Below are 19,889 nucleotides of genomic sequence, written 5' to 3' on the forward strand. Positions count from 1 at the left end.
TGTGCACATGAAATACAACATATATTGTGACATATATATTAACAAAAATATTAATATACAGGGAGTCTATCACTCAGCACCTTCATTAGCACCCCGGTCCTGACAGACACCCTAAGAGCACAGCAGTCACTGGAACCAATGACACAACAGGGTTATCGGTGGCTGTTTACAGAAAACACAGTACAATAAATGGGTCCCGGAACCAGAACCGAATATCAGAGGACACGTCCCTGGGGGGGGGGGGCCGGGGTGCACGTCACACAATAACACGATATACAATTCACTCACTTTGTAAGAACGATGGAGACGGCGTCATTAAGGATGCTCTCCCCAAACACCAACATGTTCAGCACCGGATCCAGGTTCAGGGCATTGAAAATGGCAATTGTGGCAACGGGATCCACAGCAGAGATTAATGATCCAAAGGCAAAGCTGAAATATAGGCAGCATTGGGACGTCAATTACATAGGAAATATATGTATCACCTTATAAAGGAAGAAAGCAGAAATAAATGAGAATACTCCCAGTCATGCCAGTTCTGTCCTTCCATTATCCCTGTCCCTATGGAGACTTTGTCCACCCTGAGTGAGCCGTTTCATATGTCTGTGTGAATTCATGTGCAACCATGTGTGACCTGGTACAATCAGAGAGGGAAGAGCAGTGTAATCCATAACATGACAAGGAGAGAGCCCCACCTGCACCCCCCTCCATGTGATCCATATCCCACCTGAATCCCCTTCAGTGATCTCCATACTACACCTGCATGTATCATTAGTGTGCTCTGTACCCTTCTGCATCCCCCCTCTCCCTGTGCCCTGTACCCACTTGCATTCCCCTTAGCATGCCCTGCACCTTGCCTGCATCCCTCATCCAAGTGCTCTATACCTTGTTTACCTCCCACCTTCATTTGCCCTGTACCCTGCCTGCATCTCCACTCTGTGTGTTCTGAATCAAGGATGGAAAAAGACCTGGGGGTCCTAGTAGATGATAGGCTCAGCAATGGCACAGAATATTGGCATTAAAAAACGGGATCAACTCCAGAGATAAAACAATAATTCTCCCACTCTACAAGACTCTGGTCCGGCCGCACCTGGAGTATGCTGTTCAGTTCTGGGCTCCAGTCCTCAGGAAGGATGTACTGGAAATGAAGCGAGTACAAAGAAGGGCAACAAAGCTAATAAAGGGTCTGGAGGATCTTAGTTATGAGGAAAGGTTGCGAGCACTGAACTTATTCTCTCTGGAGAAGAGACGCTTGAGAGGGGATATGATTTCAATTTACAAATACCAGACTGGTGACCCCACAGTAGGGAGAAAACTTTTTTGCAGAAGGGAGTTTAACAAGACTCGTGGCCACTCATTAAAAGAAGAAAAAAATGGTTTAACCTTAAACTACGTAGAGGGTTCTTTACTGTAAGAGCGGCAGGAATGTGGAATTCCCTTCCACAGGCGATGGTCTCAGCGGGGAGCATTGATGGATTAAAAAAACTATTACCTGAACGACCACAACATACAGGGATATACAATGTAATACTGACATATAATCACACACATAGGTTGGACTTGATGGACTTGTGTCTTTCTTCAACCTCACCTACTATGTAACTTTGAACCCCACCTATATGCCTCATTCGTATGCTCTGTACCCCTTTGCATCCTCCTTCTACCTGTGCCCTGTACCTGCCTGAATTCCCCTTAGTATGCTCTGCACCTTGCCTGCATCTCTTGTCCAAGTGCTCTGTGCCTTGCTTCCTCCCATCTCCATGTGCTCTGTACCCCGCCTGACCCCTCCTCTGTGTTATCTGTACCCCGCCTGACCCCCTCTGTGTGATCTGTACCCCGCCTGAACCCCCTCTGTGTGATCTGTACCCCACCTGCACTCCCCTTTGTGTGCTCTTTACCCTGCCTGCACTACCCTCTGTGTGATCTGTACCCCACCTGCACTCCCCTCTGTGTGCTCTGTACCCTGCCTGAACCCCCTCTGTGTACTCTGTACCCCACCTGCACTCCCCTCTGTGTGCTCTGTACCCCGCCTGAACCCCCTATGTGTGCTCTGTACCCCGCCTGAACCCCCTCTGTGTACTCTGTACCCCACCTGCACTCCCCTCTGTGTGCTCTGTACCCCGCCTGAACCCCCTATGTGTGCTCTGTACCCCACCTGCACTCCCCTCTGTGTGCTCTGTACCCCGCCTGCACCCTCTTCTATGTGCTCTGTGCCCCGCCTGACCCCCTCCCCGTGTGCTCTGTGCCCCGCCTGAACCCTCCTCTGTGTGCTCTGTACCCCGCCTGCACCCTCTTCTTTGTGCTATGTACCCCGCCTGACCCCCCCCCCGTGTGCTCAGTGCCCCGCCTTCACTCCCCTCTATGTGCTTTGTACCCTGCCTGACCCCCCTCTGTGTGGTCTGTACACCACCTGCCCCCCCCCCCCCCCTCTGTGTGATCTGTACCCTGCCTGACCCCCCCCCCCTGCAGTTAACAACCAATCACACTACTGTTTCCTGTTGCTGATGAAATAGGAGGAAGCTGACTGGCTGCTAGGAGGGAAATTCAGACAGTCCCCAGTTGGACACAGTGATGAACTAAGGGTTTATGCACACTGGAGCTCAGGAAAAAAAAAAAAGCTGATTTTACAGGCATTTGAGCTTTTATTTCAGCCTGAAGAAGCTTGTGATTTTTTGTGTGCATGTTTTGTGTGCATGTTTTTATTGAGCTTCTTCAAGCTCCTTTGAAGCTTCTTTGAGCATAAGTGTTTTTTTTTATTTTTTTTATTTCACAAACCCTCCTAGGTAGTATTTTCTTAACCACTGTATAAACAAAACAAAAAGCTGGAACACTGGAACAAACGTTTTCGAGCTTCTTTGAGCTCTTTGGGGCACTGTTTTTTTTTTTATTTTTCTGCATGTAGGAGCATATAATTCCGTAGAAAGACTTCTGCGCTACTATACCGATAAAGTGAAGAAATAAAAAGAATAAAAGCTAAATGGTGATATTGCTGAAAAATCAAAATAGTGACCACCACTCACTAAAAAAAACTAAAAAGGATTCACAATTAAATAAATAAATTGTGCAGATGATCCTGCGCAACACCTCTAATATATATAGACAATAAAAAATGTGTGATGTGAGATCTCCAATGATAATAGTATATAATACATATGTGAAAATAATCTAGATGAAAATGTTATGTAAATAAATAAAATCCAATATCCAATAACAAATCGGTGAATAATCAATAAGTCCAATAAATTTATATTATCACTATTGGATTTACTGATTATTCACCGATTTGTTTTTGGATATTGGATTTTATTTATTTACATAACATTTTCATCTAGATTATTATTTTCACATATGCATTATATACTATTATCATTGGAGATCTCACATCACACATTTTTTATTGTCTATATATATTAGAGGTGTTGCGCATGTAGGAGCATATGCCTGAAAACGCCTGAAAAAGACAAAGTGTGCATGGACACATCGGCTAACATGGAGGGGAGTTTCCAGGCAGAAAAAAAAAAAAAGACAGTTCAAAAGCCTGTAGGAGCCGCTTCTTTGAGCTCCTTTGAGATGCAGTGTGCATGAGCCCTAAGAGAGCACAGAGGTGAAGCACACAGGAAATGACATGAATCGAGGCATTTCAGTACACAAAAGCAATGTGTTTGGAGCCAGGGGTTAGGTCCAGAAAGAAGCAGGACAGCAAAAAGGTACAGCCAGGGACACCAAGCAAAACCACAGGGTGGCGACAAAGCTCAGTGGTAGTAATCCGAGGTACAAGGACAGTCCAGCAAAATCCCAGTGGCAGCAAATACAATGGAGAGGCTTCAGCGTCCAGATAGCAGCGCACAGCCAATATAGAACTACAAGTCCCAGCAGCCCCAGGTTCCTAATAGCAGCACGCAGCCAAAAGAGGACTGTCAGTCTCTGAGTTCTAAGGCCAGCCGGTGTTCTGCCGAGAAAGTTCCCCTCAGCGGATAATGACCCCCCTGTAGTGCGCAGGCGCAGCGCTTGCGCAGTAGGAACAACAAGGGAGCCGCCGAAAAGAGCCGAAGCTGAACACCTGAGTCAGCTGTACGGCGCCTGTGTGCCAAGACTATAGTAAAAAAAAAAAAAAAACACTTTGTAACAGGCCGCTCGCCACGCCTCGGGCACGGCCTCGCTACGCTCGCCACGCTTCGGGCACGGCCTCGCTACGCTCGCCACGCTTCGGGCACGGCCTCGCTACGCTCGCCACGCTTCGGGCACAGCCTCGCTACGCTTCGGGCACGGCCTCGCTACGCTCGCCACGCTTCGGGCACGGCCTCGCTACGCTCGCCACGCTTCCGGCACGGCCTCGCTACGCTCGCCACGCTTCGGGCACGGCCTCGCTACGCTCGCCACGCTTCGGGCACGGCCTCGCTACGCTCGCCACGCTTCGGGCACGGCCTCGCTACGCTCACCACGCTTCGGGCACGGCCTCGCTGCGCTCGGCATTTTAATATTCTAACTCTATGTCCACTTGGATGGTGGGGCTTTAACGTGGACTTAGGTTAGAATGTAGTGCGCAGGCGCCGTATACAGCCGACGATCAGCTGTTCTTCCTCTGCAATTTTTCGGCGGCTCCGTAGTCGTTCGCACTGCGCAAGCACAGCGCATGTGCAGTACAGGGGGGTCCTTATCCGACGGGGGAACTTTCTTGGCAAGACACCGGTGCAAAGCTTATCAAGTAACAGACAGCAATCAAGTGACCAAGAGGTGTCAGTCTATATCCTGGTACAGGATGTTGAATGAATCAGCAGACCTCCCCTGGTGAGTGCATAGGAATTCATAGGAATTCATAGGAATTCATTGATAAGATAACTGTTTTAACCGCTTCAGCCCCGGAAGATTTGGCTGCTGAATTACCAGACCATTTTTTGTGATTCGGCACTGACGTCCCAAATTGACGTCCTTTTTTTCCCACAAATAGAGCTTTCTTTTGGCGGTATTTGATCACCTCTGCGGTTTTTATTTTTTGCGCTATAAACAAAAAAAGAGCGACAATTTTGGAAAAAAAAAAAACGCATTATTTTTTACTTTTTGCTATAATAAATATCCCCATTTTTTTTTTTTTTAAAAAAAAAAAGCTAATTTTTTTCTCAGTTTAGGCCGGTATGTTTTCTTCTACATATTTTTGGTAATAAAAATCGCTATAAGCGTATATTGATTGGTTTGTGCAAAAGTTATAGCGTCTACAAAATAGGGGATTTATAGCATTTTTATTATTTTTTTTTTTTTTTACTAGTAATGGTGGCGATCTGCGATTTTTATCGGGACTGCGACATTATGGCGGACATATCGGACACTTTTGATACATTTTTGGGACCATTGTCATTTGTACAGTGATCGGTGCTATAAAAATGCACTGATTACTGTAAAAATGTCACTGGCAGGGAAGGGGTTAACTCTCTGTGTTCTAACTGAAGGGGGGAGGGGACTGTGTAGGGGAGATGACAGATCGCTGTTCATACGTTGTATGAACACACGATCAGTCTCTTCTCCCCTCAGAGAACCGGGATCTGTGTTTTTAAACACACACAGATCCCGGTTCTCAGTGTGTCACGAGCAATCGCGGGAGCCCGGCGGTCATCGCGCCCGCCGGGCACTCACGTCGGCTCCGGGGGAGAACAGTGGGTGCGCGCTTTCCCCTAGTGGCCACAGGGCGAAGCGCTGGCAACATAACTTCGTTTCGCCAAGCCGTGCCATTCTGCCGCAGTAAAACTGCGGCGGCTGGTCGGCAAGTGGTTAAAGTGACGCTAAACTTTATATTCTATTGCTCTCAGCTTCCTCCAAATTCCATTGTTTTTGCTGCTGTGATCTGACTTCCTGTTAGATGGTGACTACATTCATTCTCCATGGTCCCAATGTATGTAGGTAAAAGTCTTGCTCACACCCGAGGTGGACTTGGGGCTATCTACTATAGGATTTGTAGTGTGCATACAGCTGTGCACAGGACTGCCACTAAAGTACCCTGCTCATTCCAAACAAACAAAAGTGCAGAGGAAAAAGGAGAGGTTTGGGAGCTCACATAGGATGTTATAAGCAGAAAATAAAACAGTAAGAAACAATTTCATGAAAAATAGATTACATGGCCACTAAGTAGTGGATGTGGATGGATTACTTTTGGAGAATAAGGATATTGTTTAGTGTCACTTCAAAGTGGTTTTAAATGCTCAAGGTTTTTTTTACCTTCATGCATTCGATGTAAAAAACCTTCTCTGTACAGCAGCCCCCCCCCCCCCCCCCAATACTTACCTGAGCCCCATCGCGATCCAGAAATGTGCACGAGAGCCTCAGTTCTCCAGGGACTCTCCCTCCTCATTGGCTGAGACAGCGGCGGGGAGCCATTGGCTCCCGCTGCTGTCAATCACATCGAGTGAGCCAATGAGGAGAGAGGGGGGGCAGGGCCGAGTTGCAGCTGTGTGTGTGTGTCATAGGTGTGCGCAGCCTATTGCATTAGGGTGTGCACCTCAAATGTAATAAAACATGGACAGTGTTAGTATAGCAGGGGACTTGTCAGTAGGGCAGTGGATGGTGTCAGTAGGTTTTTGTTTTTTTTAATTTTTTTTTTTTACAATTGTTTTTAGGAGCCCTGTTTAGGGGCTTTGATGAACTGTCAGTAGGGGAAATCTGCGCCACAGGGGGTGATTAGGGTGTGCCCAGGCACACCTGGCACACCCCCTGCGCACGCCTATGGTGTGTGTGAAAGGACACACAGAATAGCGGCTCAAGAATGAGCCTGCTTGGGCGCCCCCATAGAATGTTGCTTGCTCTGGGGGGGACTCTGCAGGAGGAAGGGCCCAGGAGAACCAGTGGGAGACCCCAGAAGAGGAGGATCTGGGATGCTCTGGGCAAAACCACTGCACAGAACAGGTAAGTGTACCATGTTTGTTATTTAGAAACAAAAAATGCCTTTAATATCACTTTAAGCTGGCTGCACACTGTACAAATTTTGTCTGACCCTGATAAACTGGACAAAATTGGGTCAATAGGTGACCCTGTTGCCACCCACCCGCCCAACATCCTTCGATTAACCACTTACAACCCGTATTACTTACTTATACGGTGGCAAGGTGGCACTGCTGTGCCAGATCACATACCTAGTACGTGATCCGACACTTCCTGGTTGTGGGTGCGCATGCGTGCCGCCGGCCGCCCTCTCCCTCTGATTATACATAGCGAATGCTGATCAGCGGGTACGACTGTCTCAATGTCCGCCGGCACCCACCGATCCTTCGGTACACAGGCAGAACGGCCGCCTTCCTATGTAAACAAGGCAGATTACCATCCTGTCAGGTTCCTGCAAAGCAGGAACATGTATCTATGCCTTCCCCTCGTAAAAGCACCTCCCACACAGTACGCAAACACTGGCTAGGCACACAGATCGCCGTGATTTGTATACTCCTTCCCAGCCAGTGTAATTAGTACAGTGACAGTGTATATTTTTTAGCACTGATCACTGTGTAAGAGTCGCTGGTTCCCGAAAAGTGTAAGTTAGTGTCCGACTGTCCACCACAATATTGCAGTCCTGCTATAAGTCGCTGATCAATGCTATTACTAGTTAAAAAATAAATAAAAAAAAAAAAAAAAAAAATAGAGATAGATAGATAGATGTGTACAATCGTCAGTTGCTCTGGGTCACCTGATTGCCGCCCATAACTTGATAAGTGTTGTACCATTCTTGTATCCAATGACAATCTGTGTATTGTATGTAGTAAATGGTAACTGTGTATTGTATGTAGTAAATGGTAACAACTGGGTAGTCTGCCGAGTCGCTGTAAAATTGAGCGGCGTGCTGGACATTTTCTGCTGCTAATCAGTATGCGAATTAGTCACATCTAAATAAACTGAAGATTTTTTTTTTTTTTTTTTTTTTCATTTTCATTTTAATGTTCACATCTTCCTGCAATTCCCACTTACAGCGACAGCTCAGGAAAATATAAGATGTCCCGGTATACCGAGACAATGACCCCAGGACACCACACATGACATAAGGAGATAATATGACCCCCGGAGCAGAAAGGTCAAACGACACGCTCCATGGGGTTCCTTTGCAACAGTTACCGTAACAAGGATGTAGTCAGCCATGCCGTTCTCATCTTACCACATCATGGAGACAATAATGACAAGAAATGGCACCCCGCCAGATGGCAGAGGAGCCTGTCCACAGACGCACTGCCCTACCCACAACACAGCGAGCCACCTCATCAGGTCAGGTATTCATTGACTAATAATTCCATTACAGTGTGTGTAAGGCCTTAATTACATTGGCACTACTGCGTTTAGTGTTTGTAAATGCAGCAGAGGTTACCTAGGGGCTATAAACAACTTTTATGCTTCCTAGATCACTATTTCCTGCGTTTGGATGTTCCCACTTCAGCTCCGGAAGGTTTTACCCCCTTCATAACCAGGCCATATTTTTCGATTTAGCACTGCGCTACTTTAACTGGTAATTGTGCGGTCATGCAACACTGTACGCAAATGAAATTTATATCATTTTTTTTCACACAAATAGAGCTTTCTTTGGTAGTAATTGGTCACCACTGGGTTTTTTATTTTTTGCTATGTAAAACGAAAAAAGACTTATTTTTTTTAAATTATATTTTCTACTTTCTGTTATAAAACATATCCAAATCAAATTTAGGGCAAAAATGTATTCTACAAGACGTCCTTTTTTTTTTTTTTTTTAAAGTATATATTTTATATATATATATTATACGGCGCCATCAATTTACGCAGCGCTTTACATATACATTGTACATTCACATCAGTCCCTACCCCCAAGGAGCTTACAATCGAAGGTCCCCAACTCACATTCATACATACTAGGGCCAATTTAGACAGAAGCCAATTAACCTACCAGCATGTCTTTGGAGTGTGGGAGGAAACCGGAGTACCTGGAGGAAACCCACACAAACACAGGGAGAACATGCAAACTCCAGGCAGGTAGTGTCGTGGTTGGGATTTGAACCAGCGACCCTTCTTACTGCTAGGCGAAAGTGCTACCCACTACACCATTGTGCCGCCCCATATAGTAAATTTTATATATATTATATATATATATATATATATATATATATATATATATATATATATATATATATATATATATATATATATATATATTCATTCAATTTCTTGAGGCCCTTAAAGTGGTTGTAACCCTAAGAAAAAAAAAAAACCTGCAAGTGTACTAGCTCATTATGAATTACTTACCTGAGATCGAAGACCCCACAGCGGTCCTCGTTCACTGCTCCGGCGGCCGACATCACTCCCGGAGTTACTTCCGGGTATCGCGGGCTCCGGGGATGTGATTGGCCGGAGCCGCGATGACGTCACTCCCCCGCATGCGCGGGAGCCGCCGGTAACGGCACAGGCTAACTGAAGCAACGGTACATACGTGCCGTTGCTTCAGTGCGCATGTGCCGATGACGCCGTCACATGCAAATACAGGGGATATCTCCTAAACCATGCAGGTTTAGGAGATATCCAGTGTAGCTACAGGTAAGCTTAATTATAGGCTTACCTGTATCAAAAAGTGGTTGTAAAGGGTTTACAACCACTTTAATTAGTTTGTGTGAAAGTTATAGCATCTACAAACTATGATAGATTATATTATATTATATATATATATATATATATATATATATATATATATATATATATATATATATATATATATATATATATATATATATATATATATATACACACACATACATACATACATACAGTGGGGACGGAAAGTATTCAGACCCCCTTAAACTTTTCACTCTTTGTTATATTGCCGCAATTTGCTAAAATCATTTAAGTTCATTTTTTCCTCATTAATGTACACACAGCACCCCATATTGACAGAAAAACACAGAATTGTTGACATTTTTGCAGATTTATTAAAAAAGAAAAACTGAAATATCACATGGTCCTAAGTATTCAGGCCCTTTGCTCAGTATTTAGTAGAAGCCCCTTTTGATCTACAATAAGTTTCTACAACTTTCTCCCATCTCCCGACTGCATCTCTGGAGCTCAGCCACAGTGATCTTTGGGTTCTTCTTTACCTCTCTCACCAAGGCTCTTCTCCCCCGATAGCTCAGTTTGGCCGGACGGCCAGCTCTAGGAAGGGTTCTGGTCGTCCCAAACGTCTTCCATTTAAGGATTATGAAGGCCACTGTGCTCTTAGGAACCTTAAGTGCAGCAGAAATTTTCTTGTAACCTTGGCCAGATCTGTGCCTTGCCACAATTCTGTCTCTGAGCTCTTCAGGCAGTTCCTTTGACCTCATGATTCTCATTTGCTCTGACATGCACTGTGAGCTGTAAGGTCTTATATAGACAGGTGTGTGGCTTTCCTAATGAAGTCCAATCAGTATAATAAAACACAGCTGGACTCAAATGAAGGTGTAGAACTATCTCAAGGATGATCAGAAGAAATGGACAGCATCTGAGTTAAATATATGAGTGTCAACGCAAAGGGTCTGAATACTTAGGACCATGTGATATTTCAGTTTTTCTTTTTTAATAAATCTGCAAAAATGTCAACAATTCTGTGTTTTTCTGTCAATATGGGGTGCTGTGTGTACATTAATGAGGAAAAAAAATGAACTTAAATGATTTTAGCAAATGGCTCCAATATAACAAAGAGTTCTCTGAATGCTAGTCAAAGCCCCCATCACTAAATAAAATGGTTAGCTTACAGTCCTGTTAACTCCTTATAGTCACTTATTTTTAATTATCTCTTTAATTATTTCTTAAATTCCCCTTTCACTTTGAGGTATTTAACAGTCAGGTGGACCTTCCCTGCGGCTGGTGCAAGCGCCAACTTTTCTCCATGGCTTCAAAAATTATACCCCATGTAGCTTTAGGGGTAAGAAGGGGTGGAAAGAGGGACAGAAAGGGCGGAGGAAGATTAGGGAGGAGGGGTAGAAATAGCGAGAAAGGGTAGAGATGGAGATAGAACAGGGAGCACAAAGAGGGGGGGGGGGGGGGAGAGGCTAATAACACTGGACAGGCAACCAACAATACCCCCAAGGCAGTCTTGTGACCAGCAGAGTGGTACCATTCTAGAATATACACCGATACCCCGCCTCAGCAATGTAATGAGGGATGGAAGCAGCCAGGGAACACATCTTCTATTAACATCTATATCATGCCATTTATTGAAACTTCCTTTATAGATCGCACCCTCCTCCTATCATATTGTATGTACATATCACACCCGTCATTACATCACCTCATATGAGCGGTGCCTGCAACCCTCTGCAGCACCCTACAATACATACCGTTCGTCCTGGAGATAAAACACAATGTGAACACAGATCATTACCCTTATAACAAAGTATAGAATGCATCATTCTTTCTTGTGTGCGTTACACATTAACCTAAAAATAATCAGTCATTACCCAGAACAGCAGCATGCACACAGAGGGGGTAGAGGGGAGATGGATACCTGTCAGTCATGGTGAGTTTGTAGATGACATCCGCCTGAGAAAAAGAAAACATTACTGTCAGGCTGGACGTGAACTGTCAGATTCCATCATAGCTGCAGCATGTCCCCTCTTTTAGGGACGCGGCTTTGAACACATGAATTCCCAGCGGAGGGGCCCCTCATTACCATGTCACCAAAGGTACCATGTTCCCCTATACAGGGGTGTGGCCTTCAACATTGGACCTCACAGGGACGGGGGCCCAGTATTACCATTTCATCATACAAAGACCATGTCTCTATACAGGGGTGTGGCCTTCTACATAGGACTTCCCAGGGGAGGAGTCCCTCATTACCATAGGTATCATGTCCCCCTATACAGGGGTGTTGCCCTATACACTAGACTTCCCAGGGGAGGGGCCCAGCATTACCATTTCATCATACAACACCATGTCTCCTTACAGGGGTGTGGCTTTCTACATAGGACTTCCCAGGGGAGGAGTCCCTCATTACCACAAGTATCATGTCCCCCTATATAGGGGTGTTGCCCTATACACTAGACTTCCCTGGGGAGGGGCCCAGCATTACCATTTCATCATACAAACATCATGTCTCTCTATATGGGGGTGAGGCTTTCTACAAAGGACTTCCCAGGGGAGGGGCCCAGCTTTACAATTTCATCATACGAACATCATGTGTCTATACATGGGTGTGGCCTTATACATAGGACTTCCCAGGGGAGGAGTCCCTCATTACCATGTCACCACAAGTAGCATGCCCCCCTATACAGGGGTGTGGCCTTCTACACATGACTTCACAGGGGAGGGGCCCAGCTTTACCATTTCTTCATACAAACATCATGTCTCTATACAGGGGTGTGGCCTTCTACATAGGACTTGCCATCCTCCATTACCATGTAACCATAAGTATCATGTTGCCCTATACAGGAGTGTGGGCTTCGATACTGGACTTCCTATGGGAGGGGCTCCTCATTACTATGTCATCATAGGAGCATCATGCACCCTTCTACAAAGGGCTTCCCAGAGAAGGGACCGTTGAACCCTAGGGTTCCTCCAGAGGTTGCTAGGGGTTCCTTGCGCAATTCCTGCCTCTCAAATAAGTTTCTAGTGACACCCTTGATCGATTTAGCTATCTGTAAGGGTAAATTCTTCCCAATGACGAAACCTGTAAAGGAGCATTCTTCCCACTGACCATCACACTAATGTATCATGAGTTGTAGATATAGTCATGTTTTTTTTCAAGGGTTCCTCCGTGTTGAAAAGGTTGAAAAAGGATGCTCTACACTAAATGTATATCCTCCATATGATGAGATTGTAGCTCAGACACCTACCTGCCCCAGGAAGAAGATGCCTCCACCCACAATGAAGGCTGATATGGCTGTACCGATTACTGCAAACAGAGTGATGGAGCCAATATTTTGGAAGAAGTTTCCCTGAAATAATAAAAAAAGAAAGTGACATCAAGAGAAGGAAGAGACTTCTAAAACTCAATTTCTCTGATTCCCAGCACCCCTCCCCCCCCCCAATCTCCATCCTACATTTCCCATGTTTTTCCTAGTTCACATCTTGATGCAACTGCCCCTATCATCTCTATCCTGTGATCTCCATCCTGCAATGTGAGAGTGTTAGAACCATTCCTTGTGGAATATCTTATATCAGGAACATCCTACAATTGCTTCACACAACATTTAGGGTATAAGCAGTCCAGAATACGGAAGGAGACTCATAATACCTTGGCAGCAGTAAAGGGACAGCTAAATTCCCCCAGATGTCACCTCGGGCAGCACAGTTGGACATCTATAAACCCATCTGGCTGTGTTCCTGGAAATGTAATCTGTTGGATCTGACTGAACCACTCAGGTCACAGAGCTGGAGGAGATGTAGTAACCATAGGATTACACACCAGAAGAACACCATAAAAAAAAGAAAGAAGAATGGAAGAAATGTCCAAAAATCCTTAATAAAGTGCAATAGGAAGAATCTGAATCCACAGAATAAACACCGTCCTAGTCTTTGATGTGAACACCATTCAATGTGCACCCTCAGCAGAGGAAAGAAGACTCAAATCTGCTTACCAGATACATATGATTATTAAGGTTATATGAGTCAAATCACCCTTTTGTGATTGCATATAGATCCACACTCCTGATCTCCAAATATCTACCTCAACAAAAGTTAGTCCTCCTAGAGGAGTAACATCAATGGTCTCGCCTCCCAGTCAAGGATCCATGTGTGCAGGTGAGTACCGACAAACAGAGGATCACAAGCTCCACTTAGTGTGAAAACTGATTGACTTTTATTAAAAAGCACTAAAATTTACTTACAAAACAAAGAAATGAACAGCGCTGTGTAAAAATACCCGATCCTATGGAAACTCCGCACTTGGGGTTTGCTTCCAGGAAAGCGTGATGATGTCACAAGAGGCTCCGCCCTATGCGTTTCATCCCAAATGATGTCTCCCTTGCCCCGGAAGACATCTTTGTGACAAAATGTGTAGGGCGGAGCCTGTTGTGACGTCATCACGCTTTACTGGAAGTAGACCAGAAGTGCAGAGTTTCCATACAATTGGGTATTTTTACATAGCGCAGTTCTTTTCTTTTAGTTGTAGGTGCAATTTCAATGCTTTTTAAAAAGGATGGTGTTTACACCAAAGATTCAGATTCTTCTTATTGCACTTTAATAAGGATTTTTTGTAATTTTTTCGTTTTTTTCCTGCTTTTTTTTTTATTTCTATGGTGTTCTCCAAGCGCTGCATAAAAATACCCGATTATATGGAAACTCCACACTTCCAGTAAAGCGTGGTGATGTCACAGCAGGTTCCACCATACGCGTTTCGTTACAAATTACGTCTTATGTGCCCCGGAAAACGCCTAGAATGGAGCCTGTTGCGACATCACCACGCTTTACCGGAAGAGCAAAGTTTTCCATATCATCGGGTAGTTTTACAGTGTGTCGTTCATTTCTTTTAATTGTGATTGCAATTTTAATGCTTCTAAATAAGGACAGTGTTTACACTGAAGATTCAGATTCTTCTCATTGCACTTTAGTAAAGGGTTACTAAAGGCTCACATTTTTTTTCTTCAAAATAACAAACATGTTATACTTACTTGCGCTGTGCAATGATTTTGCACAGAGCAGCCCCGATCCTCTTCTTCTAGGGTCCCCCTGTCGGTGCTCCAGGCTCCTCCTTTTCGGCAAGTGCCCCCATGGAAAGCCGCTTTCAATTGGTGCACCCGTGCATGCTCGCTCCCTCGAGCCGCCCTGTTTGCTTCTATTGACGTGCATTCTATCTAATGCATAGAATGCATTAGGGTGAAAAACCTTAAGGCTTTAGACCATTTTAAGGATTTTTGGATCTGGATTTTTTCCCTTCTTTTTCATTTTTATGGTGTTCTTCTAGCACCGCACTTAACATACATATTGTCTGCTGTGAAAAATATCTCATAGTGTGCTAGCAGCTGATATTGTTACTGTTCTCACAAGCGCAGTTACCTATTGTGTACATAAGATTACACACAGCAGAGGAGAGGCAAGGGTCAGCTCTGACAAGAACAACTAATCAAAATGAAACAGAACTGTCACTGTGCAATTGAATTGCTATGGGTGGTTTCCCAATGTGTCCAAGCCAAAAAGACCTACATGTATGACACCGGCATGCCCTGTCACCAGAATGGAATATGCTGAAAGTACACTGCTCAATGTTTGGGCCCCAATGCAGCCAGGGGCCCCTATGCACACCCCCACTCATGGTTACACAAACTGTAAACAGACATTTGTGTATCTTGTTCTAACTATAGTAAAGAAATATTTATTACCTTGTACCTGCAGGAACCTTTCTAAAGTGGTTCAACAAGGAAAGAATGTCTGCCTCACCCCTAATGGCAATCATATAAATGCCCAGTCTAATAACCATGATTTATCATACAGACGTTCTTTGTCCTATCTCAGATCAATTCTTACATCAAAACACTAATACAGATCAATATCTACCAGGTAAGAACTTTTTAAAACGAAATTAGCATTTAAACAGTGAAGCCTCATTTATACTAGTTTGATTTATGTTGCGCTGGCCGCCGCACTGCAACGTACGCCAATAAAAATCACATTGTTCTCAGTGGCTTCCATTTACATCAATGCAAAGAACTCATGTAATGATGATTCGTCAGCTGACTTTTACCCACAAAATAAATCATAAGCAGAACATTTAACAAATCCAGAGATAAAACCTGCGATCTGAGGAAGGGGAATCAGACTAAGCAAACTTCTGCCAAGAATTTTCCAGAAAGGTACAGGGGTGTAACTCTTTCCACTGGAACAGGAAACCCAAACCACTACAACTTTCAAAGAAGGACCTCAGGATCAGTCAGTAGTAACTTAAAAAGGGTAGTCCTGAGATACCAACAACACCACATACAAAGAGTAGGAGCCTTGCTTGTCCTGGTGGATTCCTGAAAATAGAGATACTGAGAAATCTAACTCTTGCTTTCCCATCATCTTCCAGGACAGCACAGGATGAACAAAACCTCACCAGATTAAACCAGGACCAGAGTTTGAATAATGTTCCATCCAAGGTCCACTTCTGGGAAAACACCAGATCATAATGGAGAAGGAAGAAAGTGAAAAGACCTGCCCGAGGGAGCAAAGATAAAGGGTCAGTATCAGGGGCGTAACTAGAAATAGCAGGGCCCCATAGCAAAATGTTGTATGGGGCCCCCCTGCAAACAGCCCCCCCCCCACAGCTGCCCTAGTGTCAATGCAGCGTGACCTGTGCCACATACAGCGTGACCTGTGCCCAATGCAGCGTGACCTGTGCCCAATACAGCGGGACCTGTGCCCAATACAGCGGGACCTGTGCCCCATACAGCGGGACCTGTGCCCCATACAGCGGGACCTGTGCCCCATACAGCGGGACCTGTGCCCCATACAGCGGGACCTGTGCCCCATACAGCGGGACCTGTGCCCCATACAGCGGGACCTGTGCCCCATACAGCGGGACCTGTGCCCAATACAGCCTGGTCTGCCTGTGCCCCATATAGCCCCATCTATGCAGAGGAAGAGGCAAGCCACCCGGATCAGCAGAGAGAGCAGGATTGCCCGCTGTAATAGCTTTCATTTGAATTTCCTGTCTTCCCGGGGCTCATCGTCACATAGCCCCGACTCTTGGCCCGACGCCTTTGATGACGTCACATGTCCCGCATTGGATCGGCGTCCTGTCTATCAAAGGCACCGGGCCAAAAGGTGGAGCTATGTGACGTGAGCCCCGGGAACACTGGAAGTTCTAATGAAAGCTCTTACATCGGGCAATTCAGCTCTCTGCTGATACGGACAGCTCGCCTCTTCCTTTCCTCTCTCCTCCCCTGGCTGGGAGACTGTGCCGGCGGTGCTCTCATCCTCACTGGGCCCCACTCAGCTGCAGGCCCCATAGCGCCCGCATGGGTCGCTATGGTGGTAGTTACACCCCTGGTCAGTATTCATTGTGCTACAGGAATCCAAAATGTGGGCAATAGAGCTCTTAGATACCTATGACCTTTGATCTGTCCTACAAAGAGAACGAATAAAGCTTTGGAGTTTCTGAAGGGTTCAAGAAAGAAATAGGTCATCCTCTGATGGCCACAGTTTCTGTTTCTTTTGATTTTGTACAGATAGCCAGTATTCCTGATTATGGACCATATTAGCCACGGCTGAAGAAGGCCTAAGGTTAGAAAGGAAGGAGTTTTAAGTCCACTTAAGAAGCCCATCCATCTTCATATCCATACGATTCCTAGTCCTCAAAGGAAAAATCTATATCTCTGGTAATTGTAAAATATAAGTATTAAATGCATCATCCAGGTTAGGATTTATGTTTCAAAGCATAGGCATCTTTCTCCAAGGCTAATGGGGAAAAATCAATTTTCCGAGACTTTATCTCATTGTAGAATAAGAGAACGCCTTTTAAAAAGGAAACGTCTGCTCCTGCAAACCCTCACACATGCTGCAGTAAGAAGCATTTCCACCTTCTCTTCCTGAATCTGCAAGACAATATTTTCTTACAGATGATCTTTAATCAAATGGAGGTCTGCATCTTCAAAACCTACCTCCATGACAGCTTCACCAGCTCTATGCACAGGAGAGGGTTCCCGTGAATGGGCAAGCTGTTGACTCTCAGGCTGCATTCACACTACAGTGTTTGGAATCGCGGGCAGATTTACAGCGGATATGCCCACGATTTGACAGCGCCAAGGTGTGAATGACGAAACGCAGGACTCGCATTCGAGATGCCATTCATTTGAATGACAACTCAAATTGCAGTGCGAGTCTTCCGCGATTGTCGCCCAAAAGTAGCTCCTGGACTGCTGGTTGCCGCAATGGCAGCACGTTTTATCAAACGACAACCCGCACCGCGATTTGAGGTATCATTCAAATGAATGGCATCTCAAAATGCGAGTCTCGCATTTTTTCATCCACACTTCGGCAATGTCAAATCGCGGTCAGATCCACGGCAAATCTGCTAGTGTGAATGCAGGAAAGAGAGCTCAAGTCTGGAAAATAGTGAAGGACTGATTACAGAAGAAAGCTTCATTCCCAACACTGATAAGTACAGCTAGATGTTTTCCAGACTCTTGCCATTTTTAAGTTGCATACTGTACAACCCTTCCTAGGTAAGAGGCATCAGGTTTTGAGTTCTCCACTGTTTGGCCAATGAGATTTAAAAAGAAAAAGGCCAAAACACCAAAGAAACTCCTTGAGGAACACAAAACAGCACACTAACCCTCACTCAAAGTGCACAAAGGTAAAAATCTGAAAGTATGAGGAAAGCCAAAAAGATGGCCCAAGAACTACGCAGAATTTCTAACTACCTGGGCAGCAGGGGGAAAAGAGGTCAGGAGGCAGCAGGGGGAAAAGAGGTCAGGAGGCAGCAGGGGGAAAAGAAGTCAGGAGGCAGCGGGGGGGGGGGGAAGAGGTCAGGAGGCAGCGGGGGGGAACAGAGGTCAGGAGGCAGCGGGGGGGAACAGAGGTCAGGAGGCAGCGGGGGGGAACAGAGGTCAGGAGGCAGCGGGGGGGGAAAGAGGTCAGGAGGCAGCGGGGGGGAACAGAGGTCAGGAGGCAGCGGGGGGGAACAGAGGTCAGGAGGCAGCGGGGGGGAACAGAGGTCAGGAGGCAGCGGGGGGGGAACAGAGGTCAGGAGGCAGCGGGGGGGGAACAGAGGTCAGGAGGCAGCGGGGGGGGAACATAGGTCAGGAGGCAGCGGGGGGGGAACATAGGTCAGGAGGCAGCGGGGGGGGAACATAGGTCAGGAGGCAGCGGGGGGGAACAGAGGTCAGGAGGCAGCGGGGGGGGAACATAGGTCAGGAGGCAGCGGGGGGGGAACAGAGGTCAGGAGGCAGCGGGGGGGGAACAGAGGTCAGGAGGCAGCGGGGGGGGAACACAGAGGTCAGGAGGCAGGGGGGGGGGACAGAGGTCAGGAGGCAGCGGGGGGGGGAACAGAGGTCAGGAGCTAGCGGGGGGGGGAACAGAGGTCAGGAGCTAGCGGGGGGGGAACAGAGGTCAGGAGGCAGCGGGGGGGGGGGAACAGGTCAGGAGGCAGCGGGGGGGGGGAACAGGTCAGGAGGCAGCGGGGGGGGGAACAGGTCAGGAGGCAGCGGGGGGGGGGGTGGAACAGGTCAGGAGGCAGCGGGGGGGAGAGGTCAGGTGTCATCGGGGGGGGGGGGGAGGTCAGGTGTCATCGGGGGGGGGAAGAGGTCAGGTGTCATCGGGGGGGGGAAGAGGTCAGGTGTCATCGGGGGGGGGAAGAGGTCAGGTGTCATCGGGGGGGGAAGAGGTCAGGTGTCATCAGGGGGGGGGAAGAGGTCAGGTGTCATCGGGGGGGGAAGAGGTCAGGTGTCATCAGGGGGGGGGAGAGGTCAGGAGGCAGCAGGGGGAAAAGAGGTCAGGAGGCAGCAGGGGGAAAAGAGGTCAGGAGGCAGCAGGGGGAAAAGAGGTCAGGAGGCAGCAGGGGGAAAAGAGGTCAGGAGGCAGCAGGGGGAAAAGAGGTCAGGAGGCAGCAGGGGGAAAAGAGGTCAGGAGGCAGCAGGGGGGGAAGAGGTCAGGAGGCAGCAGGGGGGGAAGAGGTCAGGAGGCAGCAGGGGGGGAAGAGGTCAGGAGGCAGCAGGGGGGAAGAGGTCATGAGGCAGCAGGAGGGGGAGAGGTCAGGAGGCAGCATGTGGGAAGAGGTCAGGAGGCAGCAGGGGGGGAAGAGGTCAGGAGGCAGCAGGGGGGGGAAGAGGTCAGGAGGCAGCAGGGGGGGGAACAGGTCAGGAGGCAGCAAGGGGGGGGGGGGAAGAGGTCAGGAGGCACTTACCTGAGCCCTGTCAGTGATCCAGCGCTGTCCTGGCTGCAGCTCCTCCCAGAAACCATAGGCTCCTGATGCTGTCAGTTAAATCCTGTAAGGACAGAGCGGGGGAGTGGCTGAGCCG

The 19,889-nt window shown here is 46.9% G+C and overlaps 1 protein-coding gene across 1 annotated transcript in view; it reads right to left on the reverse strand.

Moving 5' to 3' along the window:
- Positions 1-19,889, reverse strand: part of SLC9A8 (solute carrier family 9 member A8) — a 60,081-nt gene that overhangs the window by 21,342 nt on the left and 18,850 nt on the right. The window contains exons 6-8 of the mRNA XM_073606764.1: positions 12,789-12,890; positions 11,462-11,496; positions 289-432 (exon numbers count right to left, since the gene is read on the reverse strand). Of these exons, the coding sequence (XP_073462865.1) occupies positions 289-432; positions 11,462-11,496; positions 12,789-12,890 (281 nt within the window). The remainder of the gene's footprint in view (positions 1-288; positions 433-11,461; positions 11,497-12,788; positions 12,891-19,889) is intronic.

The sequence above is a fragment of the Aquarana catesbeiana genome, linkage group LG12 (genome assembly GCF_042186555.1).
Source record: "Aquarana catesbeiana isolate 2022-GZ linkage group LG12, ASM4218655v1, whole genome shotgun sequence".
Taxonomy (NCBI): domain Eukaryota; kingdom Metazoa; phylum Chordata; class Amphibia; order Anura; family Ranidae; genus Aquarana; species Aquarana catesbeiana.